A 24,174-nucleotide genomic window follows, 5' to 3' on the forward strand; every position below is an offset into this window, starting at 1 on the left:
TCACGAGTCCTTTTCTACGAATTGCATCACTGCCTCGTCAAGAGTTGCACCGGGTAAACACTCTAGTTCTTGATTGCGAATGACTTCGCCAACGATCTTTCCCAGATCCAGCTTCTGCAGCCGCTCCGAAACGACCATGTCGTCCATGTCTACATCCACGTCGACAAACTCCGGATGGTCCCCTAAAATTCAAATGAAAGAACAAGAGTTGTCAGCTCAGCCGCTTCAACCGCATAACCGAGATATGCAAGCTCACGAGCACGTCTGATCGCCGCACGCTTTTTGTTGAAGCCTAGCAGATCTTTTGGATTGGCGACCTGCCCGACGAACTTCTGGCCGAAGCGTGCTAGGTTGCCGACCTCGTGCTTCTCATAGTTGACACGCAGACGGATAAGAGGGAGTGGCATGTCTGGAACATGTTCTTGGGGCAAATGTTCGTACTTCGCTTTCCACTGATCCCGTGCGCGGTCAATCAGGCCGGTGATTTTGTTCTCCAGCATCCTTTGGATCTCGAATTTGGACTTGTCATTGTCCAACCGTGCGATGCCCCTCTCACATATCTCCTGTTCTAGGTCGAGATCCTCGATGATGAACGGTCTGACACTTTTGAGTTCTCGCTTTGTCACCTCGTAATCTCTCCCGTGGATCTTGAGGATGACGACGCACCTGTTCAGCAGCAAGGGGAAGGAGAAAATCCAAATTCAGTGACAAGCCCAGGAGGGGATAACAAAACGACTGGAAATGTGCGCCACTCACTTGGGCTTGTCCTCGCCCTTGCTTAGAGCAGTAACCACCGTTGAGCCAGGCTGACAGATGCGATATGGCTTATCGGGAACTTGCTCTGGATCAGCACGTTCTTCATGCTCGTGGCCCCAGATGAGCAGATGCAGCGAATCGTCGAAGATGCCTTCCGGAACGACTGCTTTGGGATTGTGCCCCACTCTGGCACGCGAACGAATAGCAGATAGGCGGCTCAAAGGGTAGAAGAGGAAAGAGAGAAGGCCCAGAGTACTCACCTGTTCTGATGCAATGCCAGCATATGAAAGTATTCATCCCGATCCTCCACCGGCTGATACATCCTGACTCTGCGCATGCGTAGCTCCATCGCCAGGCGTTCATCGTGCAGGTTGCCCAAGCCGTACAGCGCAAGCTTGGTAGTCCCCTTTTGTAGAAGCGCAGGACGAATCTTGATGTCCCTGTCTCCCTGCGTGCCTGCGTAATTGGCTCTGGCAGGGCCGATGCTTGGATTACCAGAGCTATTTTGGGGGCCATTGCGTCCGACGACCAGGTTTGTCTTACCAAAGTAATTGATCAACCCTGCCGTTGCGAGGATGTCTAGTGCGGAAAGCGCACCATCTGGGCCAAGCCCTTGTGGGTCGTCATGGTTTCCGTGTATGGAGAAGACTGGGATGGCGACGTTAAAATTCCCATCTTCGTAATTCACCGCCCCAAAGCTGAGAGTCAAGCGTCATGCCTCGTGTCAGCAGGCGCTCGCCTGAACACTTGATGCCTTCAATCAAAATTACTCTCACCTGTAGTTGCCAAGTGCATTGTCGAACGGATCGCTGATGTATTCGAGTGGCAATGGATTGTCTCCGAGTGTATGCTCCCTGAGCGCAGCCATAACCTGGTGCAGTGTGTTCCTGCTGGGTTTATTATCGTGGAAGAGGTCTCCTCCTAACAAGATCATGTCCACCTGCATTTCACCGCGCGATTGAGGTGCGAAGGGGCTAGATCAAATTAGGACCTTGAAAGTGCTTATATCAGAGTGACATGGCCTTGCCTGATGCTCACCTGCTCCTCTTTTGCAATCTCGAGCGCTTCCCGGAAGCTGTTGATGGCATCTTGACCTCGGACCGGATCATTTTCCATGTAACCGATACTGTGGAAAATGTTGCGTGAGTCATTCTTAGAGTTGGTGCATATCTTGGAGTCAGTGCCTCACTGGTTGTCTGTTGTAATCATGACTTTGATCACATCCGGGTGGGCTGCGAGTAATTCAGTAAGCTCGGGGTGTCAGAGCGCAAAGAACTCTCCGCACGGTGAAATTTCCTCTCAGCGATCCGTACGCACTGGCCTGAGTGAGCTGGTAAGGGCCAGCTTCCGTCCTGGCATTCTGGCTGTATGTGTGTGTTGAGTGAGACGAAAGCGGCATCAAAGAATTGTGGTTCGGGTCTCAAGTGGATGTCAGCTTTCAGTTACCACTGCCTTTCGCTTGCTCGTTTGACAGTGTTTCTGCATATACGCACACTAGATCATCCCGCGAGGACATAGCGAAGAGCCCGTGAACCGTGCTCGCAAGGATACGAAGGAATGGTGATCACTAGCATGGCAATACGGCGTGGAAGATGGTCTCTGACTTCCTAATGACCCTGATGATTGAATGATCATTGTTCAGTGTCATGCGGCTGATTAACACAAGCCAGCGAAGAGGATCGCGTCGCGTCGCCACTCTCTCGTGTCGCGGCTCGCCTCGTGCCGGGTGGCATTTCCGTGTGGCGGACGAAAAGAAAGTGTTGGTCTCTTCTGTTACAGTGAGCCTCAAAGTCTCTCAACCTTGCACCAACGTAGACTCGGCTTGTTGCCATCGCCCCTCATCAACACCAGCTTCTGTTCAGCGCTGGCATCCGCGAGTTGTCAAAAAGCAGCGCAGGGCGCCTTCTGAGCCATCGCTTTGAATGCGAGCATGAGTGAGGGTGTGGCGCCTTCGCAGTCGCCATCACCGGCCATGCCCGGCCCAATACCTTTAACACTGATCGTCGCGTGCTCGCCAAAGAACGGCATCGGCAAGGGTGGCACCTTGCCCTGGCGTCTCAAGCGTGAGATGGCCTACTTCAAGCAGGTGACCAGCGCTTGTGGGCTAGGACTGCCTCCTCCGCATCCTGAATCTGGGGACAGTTCCTCTCTCACAAATGACATCAGCCGGAAGAACTTCCTCATAATGGGACGCAACACGTGGGAGAGCATACCGCCCAAGTTCAGGCCGCTGGCGGGCAGGGTAAATGTTGTCATCAGTAGGACGGCCGATGCGAGTTCCTTGGGAATGTGAGGATCCGTTCAGCTACGGCACGTGAAGTGAAGTTTTTGACTGGCCGCGGTGTACCCCCCTCCAAGTGATGCATCAACAGACTCTCATCTATCCTCAAGCATCTCCGAGGCATCGGGCTTGTTGGCCTACGCCCAGGAATCGGGACAGAAAAAAAGCTCACCGCGGGCATTTTTAATAGGTGGAGCGCAGCTGTACAACCACTTTTTGCGCAATCCGACTAGCGAGGGGTTCGATCTTGAACGCCTTCTCATCACCCGCATCAAATCACCGGCATTTCCGGACTGCGACACATTTCTGCATGAATTCCGCAGCGAGGCACAGATCGCACAGGACGCGGCAGAACCATCGGGTAACATAATCAGCTCCATGTCGAATGCTACAGCGCCGCCCACGACGACATGGAGCAAGGCGCCACATGCGGAGCTGCTGGCGTGGCTGGGGGACGCAGCGTCCGAGCACGTGAAAGCGGGCGCAGACCAGACCGAAGGCGATGTATCGTACGAGTTGCAAATGTGGACGCGGTCATGATGTGCAACCAAGGAGTGTCGAGCATGCCAAAAGTGCGACATATACATCCCTAAGATACTTTCTGTTCTACAAGTTCATCCTGTTACGCGCTGTCATCTGTCTCCTCGAACTGGACAAGCTCGACGCCTTCGGCGACGAGCTCGCCTGGAGAGGAGACGGCCACTTTGGCCACTTTACCCGATTTCGGCGCACGGAGGACGTGTTCAGTCTTTAGAGCAAAGCGCGGGTCAGTCAGCAAAGTCAGCCTCTTTTCAAGCAGAAAGACAGGCATCAATGACATACCTTCATAGCTTCCAACACAATCACCACATCGCCCTCTTCAACCTCCTGTCCGACTCTGACACGCACATCCACCACCTTGCTCGGCATGGGGCAGATGACACTCCCCTTTGCCGATTCCTTGCGACCCAGCACCTCGTCCAACCACGCGGGCCCAGCGACCTCGAGCTCAACCTGAACGCCGTCAACGAAGATGTCCAGCTTCTCGGACGACCGCCCGCTCGTGGCTGCCTCGGCACGCGTCGGCTTGCGCGAAATCACCGTCGTGGTTGACCGTCGTGTGAGAGCGAAGGCGGGAGTATGGTCTTCTACCGCTCCTGCCAATGTTGGGGAAGGCGACTCGGAGACGAGGCCAGACGCAACGACGGCCGTTCCGTCCACGGAGAGACGCGCATGGACGTTTGTGTACACCTGCTTCTCCTTACCCTGCGCGCCATGCTCGACAACGAGGTTAAATCGATCACCGCTGAGCGCGACCGGCTCAAGCGTGACGATTGACTTAACCGGCGCCTCCTCCTTGGCCCCCTCAGTCCCCGCCGCTGTGGCGCGGAACTCGAAGACGCGCGACGCTAGCTGCGACGGTGTGTTGCGGAAGCCGCTGAGCCGCGTCCAGACGGACGCGCCCGCAGCAGTCGCGGCGACGGCGTGAGCGTCGCGCAGCGCGAGGTAGAGCGCTGCGTTGGCGAGCGCTGTCGCACTTGGGGGAGGGATGGGCGGCTGCAGCTCGTGTCCGTATTTCTAAGCGGAGAAAGAGATAAAGGTCTCAGTGAACTTGGTGCAGATGGCGCGGTGAAAGTTCTACTCAACTCACCCCGATAAATGCAGTCTCGACCTTGCCGTCGATGAACGCATGGTGGCTGGCGAGGTTCTTGAGGAATTCGATATTGGTCTTCGGTCCGACGACCTCGTACTGCTCGAGCGCCCGGCTGAGTCTCCGCAGCGCATCCTTACGATCGGCGCCGTGTACGATTAGCTTGGCGATCATCGGGTCGTAATGCACGCTAATCTCGTCGCCGCTGCCGAAGCCCGTGTCGACGCGGACCGTCTCGGACGTTGGCGGGAGGCGCACGTGGCGCAACAGCCCGACATCTGGCAGGAAGTTGGCGCGAGTGTTCTCGGCGTAGATGCGCGCCTCGAACGCGTGACCGTTGCGCTGCACGTCAGCCTGCGTCAGCGTGAGCGGGTTTCCGGCTGCGATCTCCAGCTGCAGCTGGACCAGGTCGAGTCCGGAGATCATCTCGCTGATAGGGTGCTCGACTACAGTCCACAGAAAGAAGAGAAGACACGCATCAGCCGATAGTGGCATGCCAAATGCGAAAAGAGCCTGGAGGCTTACCCTGCAAACGCGTGTTCATCTCGCAAAAGTGGAAACCCATAGTCTCTGCATCCAGCAAAAACTCGACCGTCCCCGCGCCGACGTAATCAACAGCTTTGGCCGCAGCGACGGCTTTCTCTCCGAGGTCCCTCCTCAGCTCCTCGCTCAATCCCGGCGCAGGCGCCTCTTCGATGATCTTTTGATGCCGCCTCTGCACGCTGCAGTCCCTCTCCCAGACGTAGATGGCGTTGCCGAACTTGTCGCACATAACCTGCACCTCGACGTGGCGAGGTTTGGTGAGGTACCTTTCCAGCAGCACCGTGGGGTCGCCGAAGGACTTAGCGCCTTCGCGCTGCGCACTCTCGAGCTGCTCGCGAAATTCCTGCGCGGACGTTGCGATCTTCATACCCTTTCCCCCACCACCCTTGACGGCCTTGATCAGCACCGGGTATCCGATCTTGTCTGCCTCGGCTTGCAGGAGCTCCAGGGATTGGCCGGCGCCGTGGTAGCCTGGTACGCATGGGACGCCGGCTGCAAGCATAATTTCTTTTGAGGCGGATTTTGAGCCCATCGCACGGATTGCAGCGGAAGGGGGACCGATGAACTCGATTCCCGAGGCTGCCAGCAGGTCAGCGAACTCGGCTGCCTCAGATAGGAAACCATAGCCTGGGTGAATCATCTACGGTTGAGCCCGCAGCCAAAATGTGAGTACATGGTCAGTCTCTGTATGATTGAAGAATGATTGAAACACTGTAAACATACTTCTGCCCCAGTCATTTTGGCGACCTCGACGATCCTGTCCATCTTGAGGTAGCTCTCTGCACTAGGGGCTGGACCGATGCAATAGGCCTCATCTGCCATCTTGACGTGCATGGCATTTGCGTCTGCTTCCGAGTACACTGCGACAGTTGCTATGCCAAGTTGTCGGCAGGTGCGAATTATGCGCACGGTGATTTCGCCTCGGTTAGCGATCAAGATCTTGCGGGGGAGCGGTTTGCGGCTTGCGGTGGCAGAGGATGAGGAGCACGCGGACGCGCGGTGTGATGAAGCGGCCTGCGAAGCTGCCGCCAGTGTTGCTCTTTGACGCATGGAAGATGAGATCCATCGTGCTTGTGTGCACCCAGTTGATCGCTGTGCAGCTGTCAGAGGCGCTTGCCTGCCGCCAGCTCGCACGACCTGCGAGCTGACAGGCTGGAGGTGGTTCGCGGCGAGGCGCACTGAGCTCGCCCTCGACGCTGGGCGGCGAGCACCAGCTTTGAGCGTTGATGGCAGCATCTTTCGGTTCTGCGGCTGGGAAACACAGCGATAGAGCAACCAGAGAGTAGGCACCTTGGTAGGAATAGGATACAGGAAAGACCTTGGCGGCTGGTTGACTTCTTATGAACCGCTTCTACAATTCCATAGAAAGGCATCTGCATGCGTACCAGCGGCTAGCCAGCTCCACTGCTCTCCAGCAGCAGGGGCCTCTCGGTGGTGGGCCGCTCGTAGCCGAGGGAACGCGGGGAATGCAGCAACCCTACTATTCAATCAATGATCTCGTAGCCGAGTCTTCCGGTCGGAACTCGGAATTTGGGGGCTCTAGGCAGGTAAGGGTTGCTGGTGTATTGATGTGTGACCGGGTCAACACAGACCCCCTCTATAGTTTCATCTGCACGGAACTAGTAGTGCTGAACCACCATTTGCCATACCGATCGGCGGCGCAACCTCGCACTTATCGACTTATCTGTAGTCGTCGTTGCTCTGTGATCGCGAGATGGTGGTAACACATTTGCTATACGTCCATCCGCCAGAGTCCGCACTGGTAGCTCGGGCGAGGAGTGTTTCAGATCGCGCCAGAGCTTTCCCAACCTGTGCTGACAGGCTTTGATTCGCGCACCTGACGCGACCTTGCTGTGCGCTTGCTGTCCTTCCACCCAGCGCGTCTTCGTCTGTCGCGGTCGCAAGCGCAGCAACAAGGAGCCCCAGTAACTGTATCAAGAACCTGCCAATCAGCGAGCATGGCTATTTCGAAAAAAGCTGGGAAGAAAGGTGCAGGAGGCGTGGCGGCGCCGCCAAAGGCCGCTAAAAAGGGGGGCAGCACCTATGCACCTGGAGGAGTTACCAAGGCAGATTGGCGCGAGGGATTTAAGAAGCCTCAGGCCGGCGTCAGCGATATGACCCTGCTAAGCCAAGTGACGAACGAAGCCATCAACGAAAACTTGAAGAAGCGCTTTCAGAATGCTGAGATATATGTGAGTGCATTGAGGTGGGATGCAGGACCTCACGACGTTATAGCTGATAACGATGTCACACTCTCGGCAGACCTATATTGGCAATGTGCTCATTTCGGTCAATCCTTTCCGTGATCTTGGCATATACACCGAAGAGATCCTTGCCTCTTATCGCGGCAAGAACCGTCTGGAGATGACGCCGCACGTATACGCCATTGCAGAAGGTGCTTACTACAATATGCAGGCTTACAAGGAGAACCAATGCGTCATTATCTCCGGCGAGAGTGGTGCAGGAAAGACGGAAGCGGCCAAGCGGATCATGCAGTACATTGCTGCTGTCAGTGGAGGCAGCTCGAGTGGAATCCAAGATATCAAGGATATGGTGCTTGCGACCAACCCTTTGCTCGAAAGTTTCGGATGCGCCAAGACGCTGCGAAACAATAACTCTTCGCGACACGGCAAATACCTAGAGATCATGTTCAACTCGCAGGGGGAGCCCGTCGGCGCAAATATCACCAACTATCTGCTCGAAAAGGGGCGCGTCGTGCAACAGATTCGCGATGAGCGCAACTTCCACATATTCTATCAGTTCTCCAAAGCTGCGTCTGCTGCGCAGCGCGAAAGCTTTGGCGTCCAGGGCCCAGAGGCGTATGCCTACACGGCAAATTCACAGTGTCTCGATGTGAACGGAATCGATGATGTGGCTGACTTTGGGGAGACAATCAACGCCATGAACATCATTGGCCTGTCGGCAGATGAGCAGGAGAATGTCTTCCGCATGCTCGCTGCGATTCTTTGGCTGGGTAACACTCAGTTTGTAGAGATGGAAGATGGGAACGCGCAGATTTCCGATTTGGGCGTGACGGACTTTGTTGCTTACCTACTGGAAGTCGACTCGACCGCAGTTGTCAAGGCCCTTACCCAGCGCATCATGGAGACCCAACGCGGCGGCAGGCGCGGTTCCGTTTACGAGGTCCCGCTGAATCCTGCGCAAGCAGCTTCCGTGCGTGATGCCCTGTCCAAGGCCATCTACAACAACATGTTCGATTGGATCGTTGAACGCGTCAACACGTCCATGAAGGCGCGTGCCGTTTCGGCCAACGTGATTGGCGTCCTGGATATCTACGGCTTTGAGATATTCGAGAACAACTCATTCGAACAGCTTTGTATCAACTACGTCAACGAAAAGCTGCAGCAGATTTTTATTGAACTCACTCTCAAGAAGGAGCAGGAAGAATACGCAACTGAGCGTATTCAGTGGACACCGATCAAGTACTTCAACAACAAGATTGTATGCGATCTCATCGAAGAGAAGCGACCGCCTGGAATTTTTGCAGCGCTCAATGACGCTTGCGCCACTGCGCATGCGGACCCTACCGCCGCCGACAACTCTTTTGGCCAGCGTCTCAGCATGCTCAGCTCAAACCCCCACTTTGACTCGCGTGGATCCAAGGTGAATTCTGTGGAGTCGTTGGGGGTGTGGTTCGATGCACTGATCATATCCCTACTTCTTACAGTTCTTGGTCAAGCACTACGCCGGTGATGTGATGTACAACGTGATGGGCATGACGGACAAGAACAAGGATGCGCTTCTGAAGGATATCCTTGACTTGGTCGACAGCTCTCAGAATAAGTTCCTCGGTGTTCTGTTTCCCCATCGTCCTGATCCGAATAGTAAAAAGCGCCCACCGACGGCTGGAGACCGCATCAAGGCATCTGCAAACGCACTTGTTGAAAATTTGATGAAGGCGCAGCCCTCGTACATCCGCACGATCAAGCCGAACCAAAACAAGAGTCCGACCGAGTATGACAACACCGCGATCTTGCATCAGATCAAGTACCTCGGTCTGCAGGAGAACATCCGCGTCCGACGTGCGGGCTTTGCGTACAGGAATACTTTCGAGAAGATGGTCGAGCGATTCTATCTGCTGTCTCCGCATACGTCATACGCAGGCGAATACATCTGGCAAGGCGATGCCAAGAGCGGATGCGAACAGATCCTCAAAGACACGGGCATCGCGAAAGAGGAGTGGCAAATGGGCGTCACTAAAGCTTTCATCAAAAATCCTGAGACTCTATTTGCGCTTGAGACCATGCGTGATAGGTACTGGCACAACATGGCCATGCGTATCCAGAGGTGCGGCGCCTTGTGAGAGGGAAATGTCTAAATTTTGTGCTGACCCTTTGCATACTTTCTGCTGGTGATTCTTCCGCGCAGAGCTGTAAGTGGTGCAAGATTCATTAAGGCCCAGTTTCACTTACACTAACGCATCTGACGCTGTTGCACCACTTGCAGTACCGCAACTATCTAAGATACAAGAACGAGTGTGCTAAACGAATTCAGCGTATGTGGATGAACAAGAAGGAAACTCTCGTGTATGCTCAGATGAGGGACTACGGCCATCAAGTTCTGGCAGGAAGGAAAGAGCGACGTCGATTTTCGCTCATCAGCATGCGTCGCTTTACCGGAGATTACTTGGATGTCGGCGGTAGCAGTGTTGAAGGTGAAATGCTGCGGCAGGCTTCTGGCTTTGGTTCGACCGAATCGGTTGTGTTCAGCACTCGTATTCAGCTGCTGGTCTCGCGCTTGGGCCGTTCGTCCAAGCCGAGCCCACGCTTCTTTATTATGACCGATAAGGCTGTCTACATCTTGGTCACCCAGCTCGTCAACAAGCAGCCACAGACCACGTGCGAGAGGAGAATTCTGCTCGGCCAGATCACCAATGTAGGGCTTTCGGCGTTGCGAGATGATTGGGTCATTTTGAACATAGCAGGGTCTCACGAGGAGCCAGATCCGGTCTTCCACTGCTACTTCAAGACCGAACTCGTCGCTACCCTCCTGCAGAGAACCAACGGCGGCCCTAACGTCACGGTGTCAAATCAATTGGAGTATTCAAAAAAGAAGGACAAGAAGGCTTCCATCACGTTCAAGAAAGACGAGACCATTCCGCGTGACGATGTTTACAAGAGCTCGACGGTGTCTGTTCCAAGCGGTGAGCCTGCTGGCAGCCTCTCGCGTCCTCCAGCAAAGAAAAAGCCTGGTGTCGTGCGTCCGATCACCTCTGGCAAGCTGCTGCGTGCAGGTGGACCAAGCAATGCGAACAACAGGCCCAAGCCGCGTGCCATGCCGAAGCCAGCCGCCAAACCAGTGACCCTACCGACACGTGCACCCTCCGTTGGTACTGGAACTGGCCTTAAGGCTGCCACATCGGTCGTAACAAATAGGGGCTCCCCCATCGTCCCGCGAGCTGCGTCTACTGGACGATCCGGCCCAGCCCCACCCCCTCCACCGCCCGCTGCAGCTGCGATACCTGATGAACCTGTTGTTCCAATGTATAAGGCGCTCTACGACTTCGATACGCAGGAAAGCGGTGAGATGGCGCTCACGAAGGACGAGCACGTCGAGGTTACGCAGAAGGAGGACAATGGTCAGTATCGAGGTGGTCATCTCAGGCCTTGAGGAGATACTGAATTTCTGCTCTCTGATTGCACACAGGATGGTGGCTCATTAAAAAAGATGGTTTAGAAGGCTGGGCGCCCTCGACGTACCTCGAACTGGTGCCACCCAAGCCCAAACCGTTGAGTCGGCCGACTGCTCCACCAGCAGCCAAAAGGCCACCACCTGCGGCTCCTGGAGCATCAAGCGCTACAAATGGCAGTCCAGCAGTGAGTCGCGCTGCCTTTGTCGCAGCGACAAGCGCACCCAAGCCTGAAGCTGCTCCTGTGCTCACCGCCAAGCCAGCTGTGCTGCCGAAGGCGGCGGTGACAGCAAAGCCGGCAACTGTGTCAAAACTGCACGAGCGACCGTCTTCGGTGGCCCCAGACGCGGGTGCAGCACCGGTAGCTGTCATGCCAGGCATGGGAAACCCGGGCGGCTTCGCAGCGGTCCTGGCAGCAAAGAAAGCAGCGAATGCCGCAGCTGCCAACGGCGGCGCCACCAATGGCGCGCCAGCTGCTCCCGCGGGTTCGAATAAGCCACCGCTTCCTCTAAAACCAGGAGGAGCCAAGCTTCCAGCAATTCCTGCCAAGCCAGGTGCCGGTGCTGCGGCTGGGGGAAGGGTTATGCCTCCACCTCCACCTAGAAGACCATAACGATGTAAATGACGGTGGAATTATGGGATACCTGCGTTGCCTGTTGGAAACACGAGCAGTTTGAGATGCAAGTAGATGGTAGAATCTGGATGAGCAATCGCGTCGCGTCGCGTCTTTCCCGTCGTCACCCATTGGCCAAGTACAATAGAGACCAACAATCTACCTTCAGACTTTGTCGACATAGTCCGAAATGGGATGCGTTCTATGGTTAAATCCTTTCGGGCCAAGAGCACACATATACACCTTCCCATTCTTGCGACGAGACTGAGAGCTACTCGCTTGCGGCGTGGTCACTTGATTGCTGCAAAGACAGAGCTTGGCCCGGGCTTGCAAGTGCAACGAACGACGCCACGATGTCCGAGTCCTTCTTTGACTCGCTCAACTTCAACGGCGGCGGCGCGTCTCAGGGCTCGCAGCTGCCATCTGGAAGTGGCATTAGACCTCCCCAGAGCCAAGCGATTGTATTTTGGAAAAAGGAGAGTCCCTCGCCGTCTTTGCAGTCCGCCATCGGTGGCCTGCCTCCGCACGCAGCTCTGCCCGATATCGGCTCCAGCAAATGGTCAGCATCGCCGCTGCCACCTCTTGACCTGGGCATCCATAATAATGACTTTTTGGCAGAGCAAAGGAGGAGCCCAAGTCTTGGAAGATCGCCAAGGAAGACAGTCGTGGAGAGCGCAAAGGCAGCAGGAAAGAGGAGAATGGGGGAGCGTGATGCAGAGACCGGGAGCTTGGATTCAAGCAGAAGCTTGACGATGGCAAATCGACGCACTTACCGCCAAAGACCCGTTAAACGGAGCCGGTCAATTCGTACATCATCAGGCGGGGTAAAGGATTCATCAATAGACGGCGCACAGCTTGACTCGACAGACTCGGGCAAGTTCATCGCGTACGTGAATGAACATCTGCTCGCTGGTCTCGACGACGATCTCGGTATCCAGCCGGCAAACACAGCAGAGGCGAGCGCAGATGTGTCCGAGACGCGTCGAATGAAAGCCCACGGTGATAGCTCCGGAGGAAGGCGGTCATCTGTATCTAGGGCAGACACTGCGCCGCCTCCAGGCTCAGAGGAAGAGGCGCGGGAGGGCACACAAGGTCACTCAGCTCGCGGCATGCAAGTTGAGACGGGGAGGCCAGGCGGACGCAATAAAGGCAAAGGATGGCTGCGGTATCACACGGACCCGCATCCACAAATGGGGTCTTCATCACCCCCGCTTGGCGTTCAAGCAGCGCCCACGATAAGTACTCAACGCTCGATCATGTCGAATGTGAACGAGAAGAGCGCTATGTCCACGGTCGCGCAGCAAAGCCCAACACAGATGACATCCGCAGGAACCTCTGGCAGAGTTCTTGCGCAAAAAGATAACAATGTCAGATCCGCGATCAGGTCGATGTCCAGAACATCTTCGAAGTCATCCGCTCGGTTCAGTATGTCACCCACCAAAAACGGGGCGAGCGATTGGCGAACAGCTTCCATCAGTCCGCAAAAACAAGCCGTGCCGGTTGGATATGTACAAGAGTCAGATCGTCCTTTTTCCAATGAGCCTTCGTATAATGGCACGGCCGAAGTCGCGTTGGCACAAGATCACGGTCAGCGTCGCAAACTAGGCAGCACTGCCCGACGCAGCATCTCGGGCCCTAGCGCTACCCTCCGTTGCCCGACTGCAAATGCCAGGAACGCCGGCGGCACTACAGCAATTAAGGCGGCGGGCAGCGGCGCAAAGCGCCCAGCAGCACCGGGCCGTTCAGGTTTCACCACACCAGTTCACATCTCTCGCTCGCCCGTCAAGGCGCCCGGAAGCTCGCCGACAAGCGCGATCGTGATCGACGATGACGACGACTCGGACGATGACGAGCATGTCAAGTGCAAGGGCAATGCAGCAGATGACAGTTTCGACTTTGCAGAAGACGAGGACTTCATCATGCTCTCGGAGCGCCTAGCTGAGGAAGGCCTTTAAAGAGCTGAGAAAGGGAAAGGGTGCCGGAGGGCGGACGGTGAGGGAATGCGTGATCAGGATAGAGGCGCATCTGTACAGTGACATTCATCATGAGTGCATACAGCAGCATCAGCTGATTTTCCACTCGCGCGTGAATGCGTCGGCATCCTCTTTGCCGATTAGGAGCTCGAATGCCCATAGCGTGAGGGTGATCCCTACAGTGAGGAACCGCCAGTAGATCTGGTGACTCTGATCAAGCACTGCGGAGGAGATGATGGATCAGCAACGCTCAACTCTTGGTGTCATCTGGAATGATGCCACTCACAGAGCAAATGTGAGTAGACCGCGATCATGATCAGCCTTGAGTATGAAACGATGATGGATATGACTACGGTAGGGGTGATGGAGTTAGAAAAGGATGCGATGCCGTTCACGCAGACGCGGAGCTGCAACTCACAAGCGCCAAACGGCTCTTCTTCGCTCAAGCTCTTCTGTTCTGCCTTTCTTCGCGGCTTTTCCTCTTCGCGAATGTCCTCATCAGAATCGTATTCGTCTTCTGAGTAATCGTCATAGTCGTCTGCATCCGACTTATCCGGTTTAAGCCAGCGCGGCGGCCCGCCCGCCTTCAGCAGGGGCAAGATCCGAGAAGCAGCGTAAAGCACCATCAAGCGATATAGCAAACTGACGATGACGCTCTTTGGCAGTGCAGCGAGCGCTGCAGAGATGAAGTCGATCGAATGCCCAGCTATTCGCCCGCCTACCTGGACGAGCGTCTTGGTGGAGCCTACTACGGATGGTAGCAGCGGTAAAGGCGACCCTGATTCGGTGTTCACTTTGAATGACCGAATCAGCGCTAGTGGGTCGGCGGTAAACGCGAGCGAGTCAGATAGTTGCGTCACATTGAACACCACGTAGGCCAGCTGCCGAAAGAAATCGTAGTCCTGCTTCAGTCCATTACTTTGCATCACGCTGGCAAATAAGGTGCTCACCATCAGGCTAGTCTCCACGACATTGCCCTTGCGAACGGCGAATGCGATTGCGGTCAGCCAGAACGTAGAACTGACGCTGACTCCCACCGCAGCAGCTGCGCCTGGCCTGTCTCGTGTGGCGCCTTCGAAAGAGAGGTAAAGCGCCACTGCGGAGGAGACGTAGGTGAAAGCGGAGAGCAAAAGGAACAGAAGCTGCCAACCCTCTGCCCCACCCAGACCAAAGGATGGAAGATACGAAAGGAGGCGCTTGCGAGGAGACGGCGGCCGTGAAAGGGAGGTTGCGATACTGCAAGCGGCAGAGGTTCTCATTTTTCAGCTTTGCAGAAACAATGCTTGCGTCCAGATCTTACTCACACCCATCGAGACATGCTGCCAACCGCTTGAATGACCAAGACTGAGGCCACACCTTCTAGCAGTGAGAACAGCGGGCTAGAAAAGCGCAAAAACGTTGACCACCATCCTGGCACATTTCTTGCAAGAAAGAAAAATGACCAGATGAACCAGTTAAAGACAGCTTGCAGCAATGTGTCGAATTCAGCTCCGACTATCCCGGCCAAGCCTGCATCGTGTGGTGTGTCACTTCTTGTTTCAACCGTTGTGTCTTTTGAGGTCCCAGCGCGCAGTCCAAAGAGACTTGAACGGCCCGCAGCGCTTGTCGCGCTGGAGCCAGCTGATGCTAATGCGCTCGGTCGCTTGGCAAGGTGTGCAAAGTAGCTTTCGCTTGGAGGGCTATAGACGTTGAAACACACAAGCAAGCATGCGGGAATGACGACGAATTGAAAGATGGCGAGAAAGTTGCCGATCCATGCCAGCCTTGTGTTCTTGGTCATCAGCCGTATCGTCGACAAGATAAAGTAGTATGAGGCCAGCGAGGCTGAAAGTGCTAGGAAAGCCTCGGTGCCAGCTAAGTCGAGCGATAATGGGAGGTAGAAAAGTACTTGCAGCAGGCTGGCGAGGCGACCGAAATTGACGAGGGCGCTTGAGACAAGCGTCATGCTGGCGAAAGCTCCGCCCCTCGCTGACGGGCTGGGAAATTGGAGCTAGCTCGAGACAGCTGCAACAACGGGGCTGACTCTGAGTGGTAGTCAATCCAGATCCAGAGTGGGCGACATCTGCTTGAGAAGGGCAGTAGTAACAAGAGCTGCTCTTTGATGATATGCAATACCAGCTTCCAATAAGAGTATTCGGTTCAAGTTGTCGTGGCATGCAGCCAAAAACGCGGAAATGCGGCACATCAGGTGTTTCACGCCGAAGTCTCTCTTGTCACATCTCAATTCCCAGCCGCCTGGTTTTCGAGTTGGGTTCAAGCTTTCAAGCCCACGGGTATAATCTATGCACCGGCGATCGTGGCCTTCTGAGCATCTGTACATGGCATGGATTTGGTGCATCAAATGCATGGGAGATATAGTTCCGACGTGCGATCCGGCCAGTCGTGCACCACGTATCTCATCGCACTTGGGGAAGGCCATTTGGGCGTGTCCAGATGCATCGAGTCTCTCATTGACAGTGACTTAATAGTCCCTTGTACTGAAGAACAACGTACATATCTTTTGCACACAAAACGCGCCAGCAAGGAGCGCTTCCATCAGTGGACATGGATAGCAAAGGATGTACAGCCGCCAATCCAAAAGATCAAAGGCGCGCGTCTGCCTTCATTTTTTCCATTTTGACACCAAGCGACGACACTGAATAAAAGACGGAAATGGCAAGGAAAAGACAGTCAGCAGCCCTTCAAGCTATTTCACTAAAAAGGCAGGACGTACGGATCTCGGCGGACCCGCCACCAACGACCATCACCCTGAGGTCGCGACTGATTTGTTCAATGCGCGCGCCAGCGTGGTCACCACCGCGCTGGTATCCCAGGCCGCCCATGATCTGCTGCGCCTCTCTGACACAAAGCTCGAGGACGTATCCGCTCTCGACTTTGAGCAGCGCGATTCTTCCCCCGAGCTCCATGTCTGCGATCTTCTTGCCCTGCGGCGTGTTGCCGCATGCGTGCATTTGATGCGCCAGGGCCTCCATCCACGCATGTAGCGCCTCGACGCGTCGGCCCATGTCGGCAAATTTTGATTGAATGATGGGCTGCTCGATCAGCGGCTTTCCAAATGTGTGCCGCTTGCACGCGTATGCGTATGCGTCCTCGATGCAGACGCGTGACATGCGCAGCGCCGAGACGGCCAAGGCGAGACGCTCTCCATTGAAGTTGGACATTACGATGCGGAAGCCCTGGTTCTCTTTGCCGAGCAGGTAGCGTGCGGGGACCTTGACGTCGTCGAATGTGATTATTGTCGACCCAGACACATTGACGCCGCTATTCTTGAGCAGACGCCGCTCGATGCCTTCCAAATGCATAGGAACCACAATGACACTGATGCCACCTGCGCCCGAATCCTCCTCTCCTGTGCGGACGACGGTAGTGCAATAGTCGGCAAAGACTCCATTTGCTGCAACACCGATTATTTCAGAAATGCATGCGTCCTAATGTAACAAGTCGTGAGATGGCGACTCACTAATCCATTTCTTCTGGCCATTGATGATGTAGTGCTTTCCATCGGTGGAGCGTACCGCGGTTGTTTTGATGCCAGCCACGTCCGAGCCGGCCAACGGCTCCGTGACACCCTGCAATGCAGACCGGATGAAGATCAACTTATCTTTTTTATTGTGACATGCATTTCTTCACTAATGGCTCACCAAGCATATCCGCTTTTTACCCAGCAGAATATCTGGCAAAAGCTCTCGTTTCAGGTCTTCACTACCGAAGTTGACAAGTGGCGGGCCGCCGATTCCGTTTCCGCCACCGAGCGCCCAGTTGACGCCAAGGAAGCCGTGTCGCATCAGCTCATCAAAGAGAACCACGTTGTGCAGATTATCCCATTCTTCAGGAGGGATGTTTGCAGGAAGTTGTATACCAGCTGCTTTCAGCGATGGAATGTGGAAGGGCTGAATCGATGCTGCGACGAAGCCTCTGGCTGCGTGCTCTTGGTATTGGGCTGACCTGCACCTCGCGCGTGTGAGATAAGATCAACAAAATTCAGTGCTGTAATCGAAGAGCATCATTATGTTCTACTCACGGTATTGTGCCCTTGTCCTCCCACTCGCCAGCCTTGTGGCTGAAGCTGTCGACGTAGTCCCGACAGTACGCTCGAAGCCTACGGTGCGAATCGGTGTAGAAAGGAGACGTGTCACCCAGCGACCCGTACCATGCAGGCTCGGCGAAGGGCAGGACGGAGCCAAACGGCTCTGAGGGAACTTTGACTTGTGATGAAGACATGGCAGGCAGGCTCGTTGGAGGTGGCGGCTCGCTATAGCTTTGAGAGGGAGTACCAAAGGGGGATGAGGTTGAAGCACTTGAAACGGCGGCCCTTGCTTCGAAGGCGGCTGAAGTTTGACGCTCGCCGTGGCGGAGGAAAGCACTTGGGGACCTTGCAACGAATACGGTGCTCGGTCAACTTTGCACTGGTGCTTTGGGCAGATGTCTACGGCAACCAGAGCGGACGTACATGTCACAATGCAGAAAGCTAGAGTGTGTTCCAACGCTCCTCTAATCTGGACTTGCAGGAGCTGAGAATCTCCACTCTCCGGTTCGGGTTGCCAACAGAAGCCGGAACATTGCCTTAGGGTTATCGTATCAATTTTATCTTATCTTAGCCATTTTATTGATTCCTTGCAATCCTTCCTTCTTGTCAGCGGGGCGATTGGCGCGCGCAATGTGGCATGGGCCATGGTATGGTGCACTTCAACAGCATCCTCATCGCATAATCTCACCGACACATAACACCTAGTTCTGCACAAGTTGCGGTGTAATCATTAGTGTGCTAATTCATTTCCTTCGTTGTGAGCCAAGACGAAGCAATGAGCTTGTCGAACACGAATTCCCGATTCTATTGCCCGCCTTGACGAAGCATAGATTTTGCTTTCAGTGCGCTATATGAGTATTTACCATTGATCATGGCCATCACATACGTGCATTTCCAATCCTTTGTTCAACCAGGTCCTTACTCCATGCCCGCAGGTCGACTTTCTTGACCTTCCCCGACGCCGTTTTGGGCAACTCCTCCGCAACGCCGTCCTCTCCCAGCCACCAGATCCAGTCAGGCGCAGACTGCAGAGAGAGGTTATCCTTGACGTACTGCCTAACCTGCGCGCGAGTCAATTTCTTGCCCTCTGCGCCATGTGCGCGTCCAACAAAGATCCCGACCGTCTCGCCCATTTTCGGGCAAGGGACTGCAATAGCAGCGCTCTGCATGACGCCAGGGAGCTCGTCTACGCAATTCTCAATCATGACGGGGAACAAATTCCTGCCAAGGACAAACAACAGGGAGAGTCAGCGCTAGGGACACCTTCTATGTCTTGTTCAACTCACTCTCCACCGCGGATGATGACGTCCTTACTGCGCCCGACGATCCGCACGTATCCATCCACATCCATTATGCCCATATCCCCCGTGCGCATCCACGCAATGTCTGGCTCGTCGCGATGGGTCTGGACGACTTCGCGCGTCTTGGCCTCTTCCTGCCAGTAGCCGTGCATGACGATATAACCTGCCGTGCACACTTCCCCAGCTTGTCCGACTGGTAGCGGCTTTCCGTCAGGATCATCGGGATCCACGATCTTGGCGTGGCAGTGAGGGTAGATGCGTCCGATGGTCTCGCAACGCTGCTGTACCGCTGCGTCGACATCGCAGCCGAAGGAGACAGGAGACTGAGAGAGAGAATGATGGATCGTAGTGGAGCAGATCAGCCGGCCGGCAGGCGTGTCTTGCAGATGGGACCTAATGCGACTCACGGTTTCAGTCATACCATAAGCGACAGTCTGCTCGCGGCTGCCGATTGTATGCATGATGCGATGCATCAGCTCGATTGGCACAGTGCTTCCGCTCGTCAAGCCAGTTCTCAAGCTTGACAGATCGAACGATTCGCCCTGTTCAATGCCCTTGGGCAAGCATGCAGTCTGGCCTTGACCAGTGCTAGAAGCTGTAGCCGCGAGAGCCATATCGTCCAGCACTTCCAGCTCTGAGATGAAGTGTGCAGGGACGCCGTTAATGGCGGTACAGCGTTCTTCAGAGGCGGCGCGTAGTGCACGCACAGGGTCGAAGCCCTCGGCCGAGTATACCACCGCTACCATTCAGGTTCGACGCATTAATCAGGACAGCCGACTCTGCCAAGAAGCAAAAGATAATGTACCTACAGGCGCCGTGAGACCAAGCGGCTAGGTTGCCCAGAGTCAAGCCAAAGCAGTCTGGAAAAGAGTGGAGACGAGTCAATGCGGTGGCTCGTACGTCATTCTTAGGGAAAAGGCTCACGGAAGAGAGGAGGGACGTTGCAGAGGATATCCTCGGGTGTCATCCGCAAAGTGCGGCCGATAGCAATACCCTTACAGGAGGGCGGGTGTTCAATTCATCTGTCAGCTTTGAAACCACTTAACAACGAATTCTCACATTGTTCAACAGGTTCCTCGAAGTTAAGGCAACCGCCTTGGGACGTCCTGTGGTGCCTGATGTGAGCTGAAGATTGATGACTTGCAATGGGTCCACGTCCGGTAGGCTCTGCAGGTGGGATTTGGTGGCAGCCTGTCCTTCCGACAGGAGATCCCGATAATCTACTGCTTTCCCATACAAGTGTCCCAATGCCTCCGCGAACGTCAGGCCCTGTTGCACATGCAGTGAGGAACTCTCCCAGCGCCGTGGTCTGCCGCTCAGGTTGTCAACTACAACGAGCCGTTTCAAAAAGGGCATACTTTCCTCCTGCAGGAGTGTCTTGTCGCCATGAGTTCCAGCAGAAGCGGACGCGAGGCCAGGAAGTATTTTCTGGAGCGATTCCAGGTAGTCGCTGGTCCGCAGCCCGGGGACGAGAACGAGCGTCGACGCTTGAACTTGCTTGAGCACATGTGCTAGCTCTCGAGCCGAGTAAGAGGGGTTGAGAGTCACGAGGATTGCACCGAGCTTTGCCGTGGCCCATTGAAGCGCGGCGTACGCGCTGTTGTTCATCATCAGCACAGCAACGATAGAGCCATTTTGCACGCCAATGTGCGAGAGGCCACGCACGAGATCGTCGATGTGCGCGTTCATGTCCGCGAATGACCAGCGTAGGCAGTCACTGCTCGCTGCAACTGTATCAGCGCCCTTTGCTATTGAGCGCGCGCCAACCGCATGCTGGTCCGGCGGCTCGTGCTTGCAGATGAGAGCGCTACGTCCGCCGTGCTTGCTGACGAGCGTGTTCCAGAAGGAAGCGAGAGATTTTTCGGAGAGAGCTTCTTCCGTCGGGCCCGAGACCCGCGAAACCAGTTTCCCTTTCGCGTCGCGGGCAGTCGGCCAGGGCTTGTAACCTGGAGAGCTCGCGATCGCGGCGTAGTTCCTTTTCTCGCGAGCTGGAGGCAGCAAAGCGGACGGTATCGCCCATGTCTGACGCGGCAGCTGGCGTTTCGCGAGTGTGATGCGACGCAAGCTGCCATGGGCAGGGAGAGAGCTCAGACGGCGATTCAATAAATCATGGATGCCGAAGGAGAGTGCGGTTTGTTGGCATCGAAGGGAGACCTCGGCGGAGCTGCTCGCAGCCATCGCGCCTCAACTGTCCTTGCCAATCTCAGGAAATAATCACGATCTGGGTTGCCCAACATGTATCAATGACTAGGCAGCATTCTGCTAATGAGTGACTGAAGAAAAGGCCTCGAGTTCTCCTTGCTGGTCACTGCTTGCACCCACCACATCGGAAAGCAACAGCCCTCTGAAGTCCCTGAAGCCGCTAACCGGCGCCGGCTTACCGCCATTTCCGACGCCTATTCCAAAAAAGAAAGAAAGGGGTGACAGACTGTGGCGTGCATTTTGGCTTGTATCCGACGATGCAACACATGCCAGTTCTCAGCGCTAGCTTTCTTGAAGAGTAGGTCAAGTGTCTTGGTCATGGAGAGCTTTGGAATCAGCTGGCAGCGAGCCAGCTGATTCAAGCAGCGAGCCCTGCGGGCTTGATCCAACTGCTGACGCCACATCGGGGCAGGTAGCGTTCGCCACCCAGGCCACCATCACAACTGTTCGCCGGAGCCAAGCTTGCTTCTACGCTCCGTCTTGCGCTTGGTACCCGGATGGCAGGTACCAGTAGCACGTTGAGTGCCTCTCCATTCTTTGCTCGTCCGAGCAGGCCCTCAGTGTATCGCTGCTGTGACATGAAGAGGCCTTTGGAGGTGTGGCGGATTTTGATGCCCAGCGTAAGCCTGGTGCGATGTCCGCCAGTTGCCGAGCAGTTCTTTTGAGGAAGACGGTCAAGCTGTTTGGCTCATGTAGAGGGTGAAGAGGCGTTTAGCACAACGTTATATTTTTGTAGTTGGGTCCAGATCATAAGAGCGAGCGAGCGCAACTAATGGATGAGGTATATGTTGGGTTCCCGCGAACAATCGGGATGGTGGCGAGGCAAGTGAATGTTGGCCATCCTCATGTGACATCCTGTATCAGCAGTCCAGCAGATGTCGCTGCATGTGGCAACCTGCACCACGCTCAGATGCCGGCAGCGAAGCGGCTAACTTAATACGTCTAGGATACCCAGGAGTCCCTTGTACGGGTTTGTTTCGAAGACATAGCTGCACCAACACCTTGAAAGGGTATGGCGAGGTTGGGCAAGGTTGGGCAAGGTTGCATCGATGCGCATGACAGAATTGAGCCCCCTGAACTCTCAATTGGCACTATACTGATCATCACGCCGTAGAGTCATGTACAGTAGGGTGGATCATGAGGAATTGAATGAGCGAGTTCTTGCCTGGAGCGCATCTTCGTTCCAAGGGTCCATGGCCTTTTAGTTGAGGCGAGCCAGAGGAATCACCTGCATCAATGACATGCTCTGGACGCTTTATCAAGTTGCGCAGTGTGCACAAGGGAATGAGGACACTTGTACTATATAGCATCGATCTCCCTCAGATCAGCCCGAGCTATGGCTGGAACACAGTCCTCGCCAGGTAAGTAGCACTGCCACACATTGCGCTAACTACCTCGCCGCTCCCATGCTGCGAGCGCGGCGGTACCGTAAAGCGCCTTGGCGCGCTGCGTGAGGTTGACATACATGGTGTTGCTGCTCTCCAGCTGCTTGTCGATTCCCATGAAATTACTGAGGAGATACGACGCTTAGCCCCCCATGTTCTCCCACTGGCGCAGCTGCCACCGCTTGCTGTCTGAGCCCTCGACTGAGGTGATGGACTATCCGCGCTCGGCTACGCAAGCCCAAACGGGCATCAGGCCGTCGCGTCACGCCAGCAGGTACATGTCTGAGCTACGATTCAGTTACTGGATCTACGTTTGGCAGCGACGCAAGGGAGAAACCGCTTGGTTGTGGTGGCTGCTCCAACGACCATGTTTTTTCGCTGATACCCTGACCTCGTTTTCGCGCTTCTGAGCCTCCATCCTGATGTGCATGGTACCCTTGGTGCCGACCTCCATGATGACGTCTGACGACATGTTGCAGGCTTGTGGTGATGACGAGTAGAGCAACGATATGTTAAACGGAGTCTACTGCGCCAGCTTACAGGCGTTGCAAGTGTATCTGTGCAATATTGGGTAGATGCCTGTGATGTCTACACTTGATCAGATTTCAGCACGACTGCCGGCTGCGCACATTATACTTCAAGGGATGCCCTGTCCATTTCGTGCTTCCCATATTTAAAAACAATAGTGCACACGGACTTGAGCTCGGGTTGAACGTTATGCAGCCTCGCTCCCGGATGAGGTTAATACAGAGGAGGTTTGTACTGCGTGGGCGAGTCTATGCTGACTTGCACGACCGGATGATGAACCTGGAAGCACCTTTCATTTTCATTCATTCATTCATTCATTCATTCATTCATTCAGTTAGTTTCTTTCTTTCTTCATTCGTCAAGGTGGCATACATGCATTCGGGTATAAGAAGCAAGAAGCCTCGAGTCAGATCTCGGCCGAGAGAGCCGGATATGCTCTTGCGCGGACGAGCTCTTCCCCGCCGCCTTCGTGGGTTTCACGCAATAGCCTGTCGGAATACTCTTTGATGCAATCCTCCCTAATATGGTACACATTTCTGGGCCGTGGTGTTTGTACTCGACTCGAGTGTGGCCACGTGAGGCGCTCCCGAAGCTGCTTGACTGACAGACCATGGCCCTCACCGAGACCCATCGGTCGCCGTCGCTTCTGCCCAGCGACGGCGACTCCTCGTCTCCTTCCCATCCCCACCACCGCTCTCACGAGCACACCCAAGATCCTCGTGTTCACCCTCATTCCTTGGTGGCCAAGAAGCGGCCGCTCGCGACGCTCTCAGCTCTTCGTCGGCCGCCTATCGACCCGATCGTGCTGGCGGCTTCCCTGACGACCGGCCCACATGTTACGCGGCACCACTTCCACCACTCTTCGTACGGCTCGGCAGGCGGCGCTGCCGGCTCTGCCGGCGTGGGCCTGCTGGGTGACTCGCAGCTTCCGGTGGGTGTACGCACGAGGTATGCGCATGGACTTAGCAGCCAGATGGCCCGCTCGGAGAGGCTCAGGCTGCTTAGGGAGCAGAGCGAGAAACAGCAGCAACAGCCGGGAAGCGCGTCGCAAATGCAGCGCTCTCGACGAGTGTCTACCTCTTCGTCGTCGTCCTCTCTTCTCCGGTACTCGCCAGCGGCGGCTGGTCCAGGATCATATGCGAATTGCGATCTTGATGATGATACAGGTGCGGCGACACCTGCTGCGACTGGCGCTTCCCTTGCTACAGGCGGACTTCGAGAAGACCCAGCAATCCTCAATGAGATCTTGCAGGATGTGATAGGCATCGGCTCCACCGATGCCATG

General features: G+C 55.3%; 8 protein-coding genes across 8 annotated transcripts; 3 read left to right on the forward strand and 5 right to left on the reverse strand.

Moving 5' to 3' along the window:
- K437DRAFT_228940 (Metallo-dependent phosphatase) lies at positions 1–1,980 on the reverse strand (the record flags this gene model as incomplete). The annotated part of the gene is made up of 8 exons (XM_013385055.1): positions 1–182; positions 239–666; positions 757–942; positions 1,017–1,200; positions 1,252–1,454; positions 1,533–1,696; positions 1,795–1,882; positions 1,946–1,980. Coding segments are annotated over 8 exons (1,470 nt in total), but the record flags the coding sequence as incomplete, so codon positions are not given.
- Positions 1,981–2,565: 585 nt separating this feature from the next.
- Positions 2,566–3,583, forward strand: K437DRAFT_259624 (dihydrofolate reductase; the record flags this gene model as incomplete). The annotated part of the gene is made up of 2 exons (XM_013385056.1): positions 2,566–3,045; positions 3,115–3,583. Coding segments are annotated over exons 1-2 (515 nt in total), but the record flags the coding sequence as incomplete, so codon positions are not given.
- A 76-nt stretch (positions 3,584–3,659) lies between these two features.
- Positions 3,660–6,260, reverse strand: K437DRAFT_228968 (uncharacterized protein; the record flags this gene model as incomplete). Its single annotated transcript, XM_013385057.1, has 6 exons — positions 3,660–3,785; positions 3,860–4,195; positions 4,238–4,594; positions 4,668–5,113; positions 5,193–5,850; positions 5,934–6,260. The coding sequence occupies 6 exons, from the start codon at positions 6,258–6,260 to the stop codon at positions 3,660–3,662; spliced, it is 2,250 nt and encodes a 749-aa protein (XP_013240511.1).
- Positions 6,261–6,937: 677 nt separating this feature from the next.
- K437DRAFT_240435 (putative myosin I) lies at positions 6,938–11,668 on the forward strand. The gene is made up of 6 exons (XM_013385058.1): positions 6,938–7,402; positions 7,473–8,834; positions 8,899–9,518; positions 9,600–9,603; positions 9,678–10,809; positions 10,878–11,668. The coding sequence occupies exons 1-6, from the start codon at positions 7,169–7,171 to the stop codon at positions 11,471–11,473; spliced, it is 3,948 nt and encodes a 1,315-aa protein (XP_013240512.1). The 5' UTR covers positions 6,938–7,168; the 3' UTR covers positions 11,474–11,668.
- Positions 11,669–11,826: 158 nt separating this feature from the next.
- On the forward strand, positions 11,827–13,428 carry K437DRAFT_270742 (uncharacterized protein; the record flags this gene model as incomplete). Its single annotated transcript, XM_013385059.1, has 1 exon — positions 11,827–13,428. The coding sequence occupies one exon, from the start codon at positions 11,827–11,829 to the stop codon at positions 13,426–13,428; it is 1,602 nt and encodes a 533-aa protein (XP_013240513.1).
- Positions 13,429–13,454: 26 nt separating this feature from the next.
- On the reverse strand, positions 13,455–15,535 carry K437DRAFT_240439 (uncharacterized protein). Its single transcript, XM_013385060.1, has 5 exons — positions 14,751–15,535; positions 14,397–14,682; positions 13,865–14,327; positions 13,733–13,795; positions 13,455–13,667 (listed from the first exon to the last, which is right to left on the reverse strand). The coding sequence occupies exons 1-5, from the start codon at positions 15,389–15,391 to the stop codon at positions 13,537–13,539; spliced, it is 1,584 nt and encodes a 527-aa protein (XP_013240514.1). The 5' UTR covers positions 15,392–15,535; the 3' UTR covers positions 13,455–13,536.
- A 378-nt stretch (positions 15,536–15,913) lies between these two features.
- On the reverse strand, positions 15,914–17,881 carry K437DRAFT_251646 (acyl-CoA dehydrogenase). The gene is made up of 5 exons (XM_013385061.1): positions 17,468–17,881; positions 17,088–17,391; positions 16,907–17,015; positions 16,160–16,840; positions 15,914–16,081 (listed from the first exon to the last, which is right to left on the reverse strand). Exons 1-5 carry the CDS (start codon positions 17,665–17,667, stop codon positions 16,029–16,031), a joined length of 1,347 nt encoding a protein of 448 aa, XP_013240515.1. The 5' UTR covers positions 17,668–17,881; the 3' UTR covers positions 15,914–16,028.
- A 327-nt stretch (positions 17,882–18,208) lies between these two features.
- Positions 18,209–21,010, reverse strand: K437DRAFT_259628 (acetyl-CoA synthetase-like protein). Its single transcript, XM_013385062.1, has 6 exons — positions 19,834–21,010; positions 19,699–19,768; positions 19,584–19,634; positions 19,182–19,513; positions 18,760–19,097; positions 18,209–18,694 (listed from the first exon to the last, which is right to left on the reverse strand). The coding sequence occupies exons 1-6, from the start codon at positions 20,950–20,952 to the stop codon at positions 18,352–18,354; spliced, it is 2,253 nt and encodes a 750-aa protein (XP_013240516.1). The 5' UTR covers positions 20,953–21,010; the 3' UTR covers positions 18,209–18,351.
- Positions 21,011–24,174: the final 3,164 nt, after the last annotated feature.

Source organism: Tilletiaria anomala (genome assembly GCF_000711695.1).
Source record: "Tilletiaria anomala UBC 951 chromosome Unknown K437scaffold_129, whole genome shotgun sequence".
Classification (NCBI taxonomy): Eukaryota; Fungi; Basidiomycota; class Exobasidiomycetes; order Georgefischeriales; family Tilletiariaceae; genus Tilletiaria; species Tilletiaria anomala.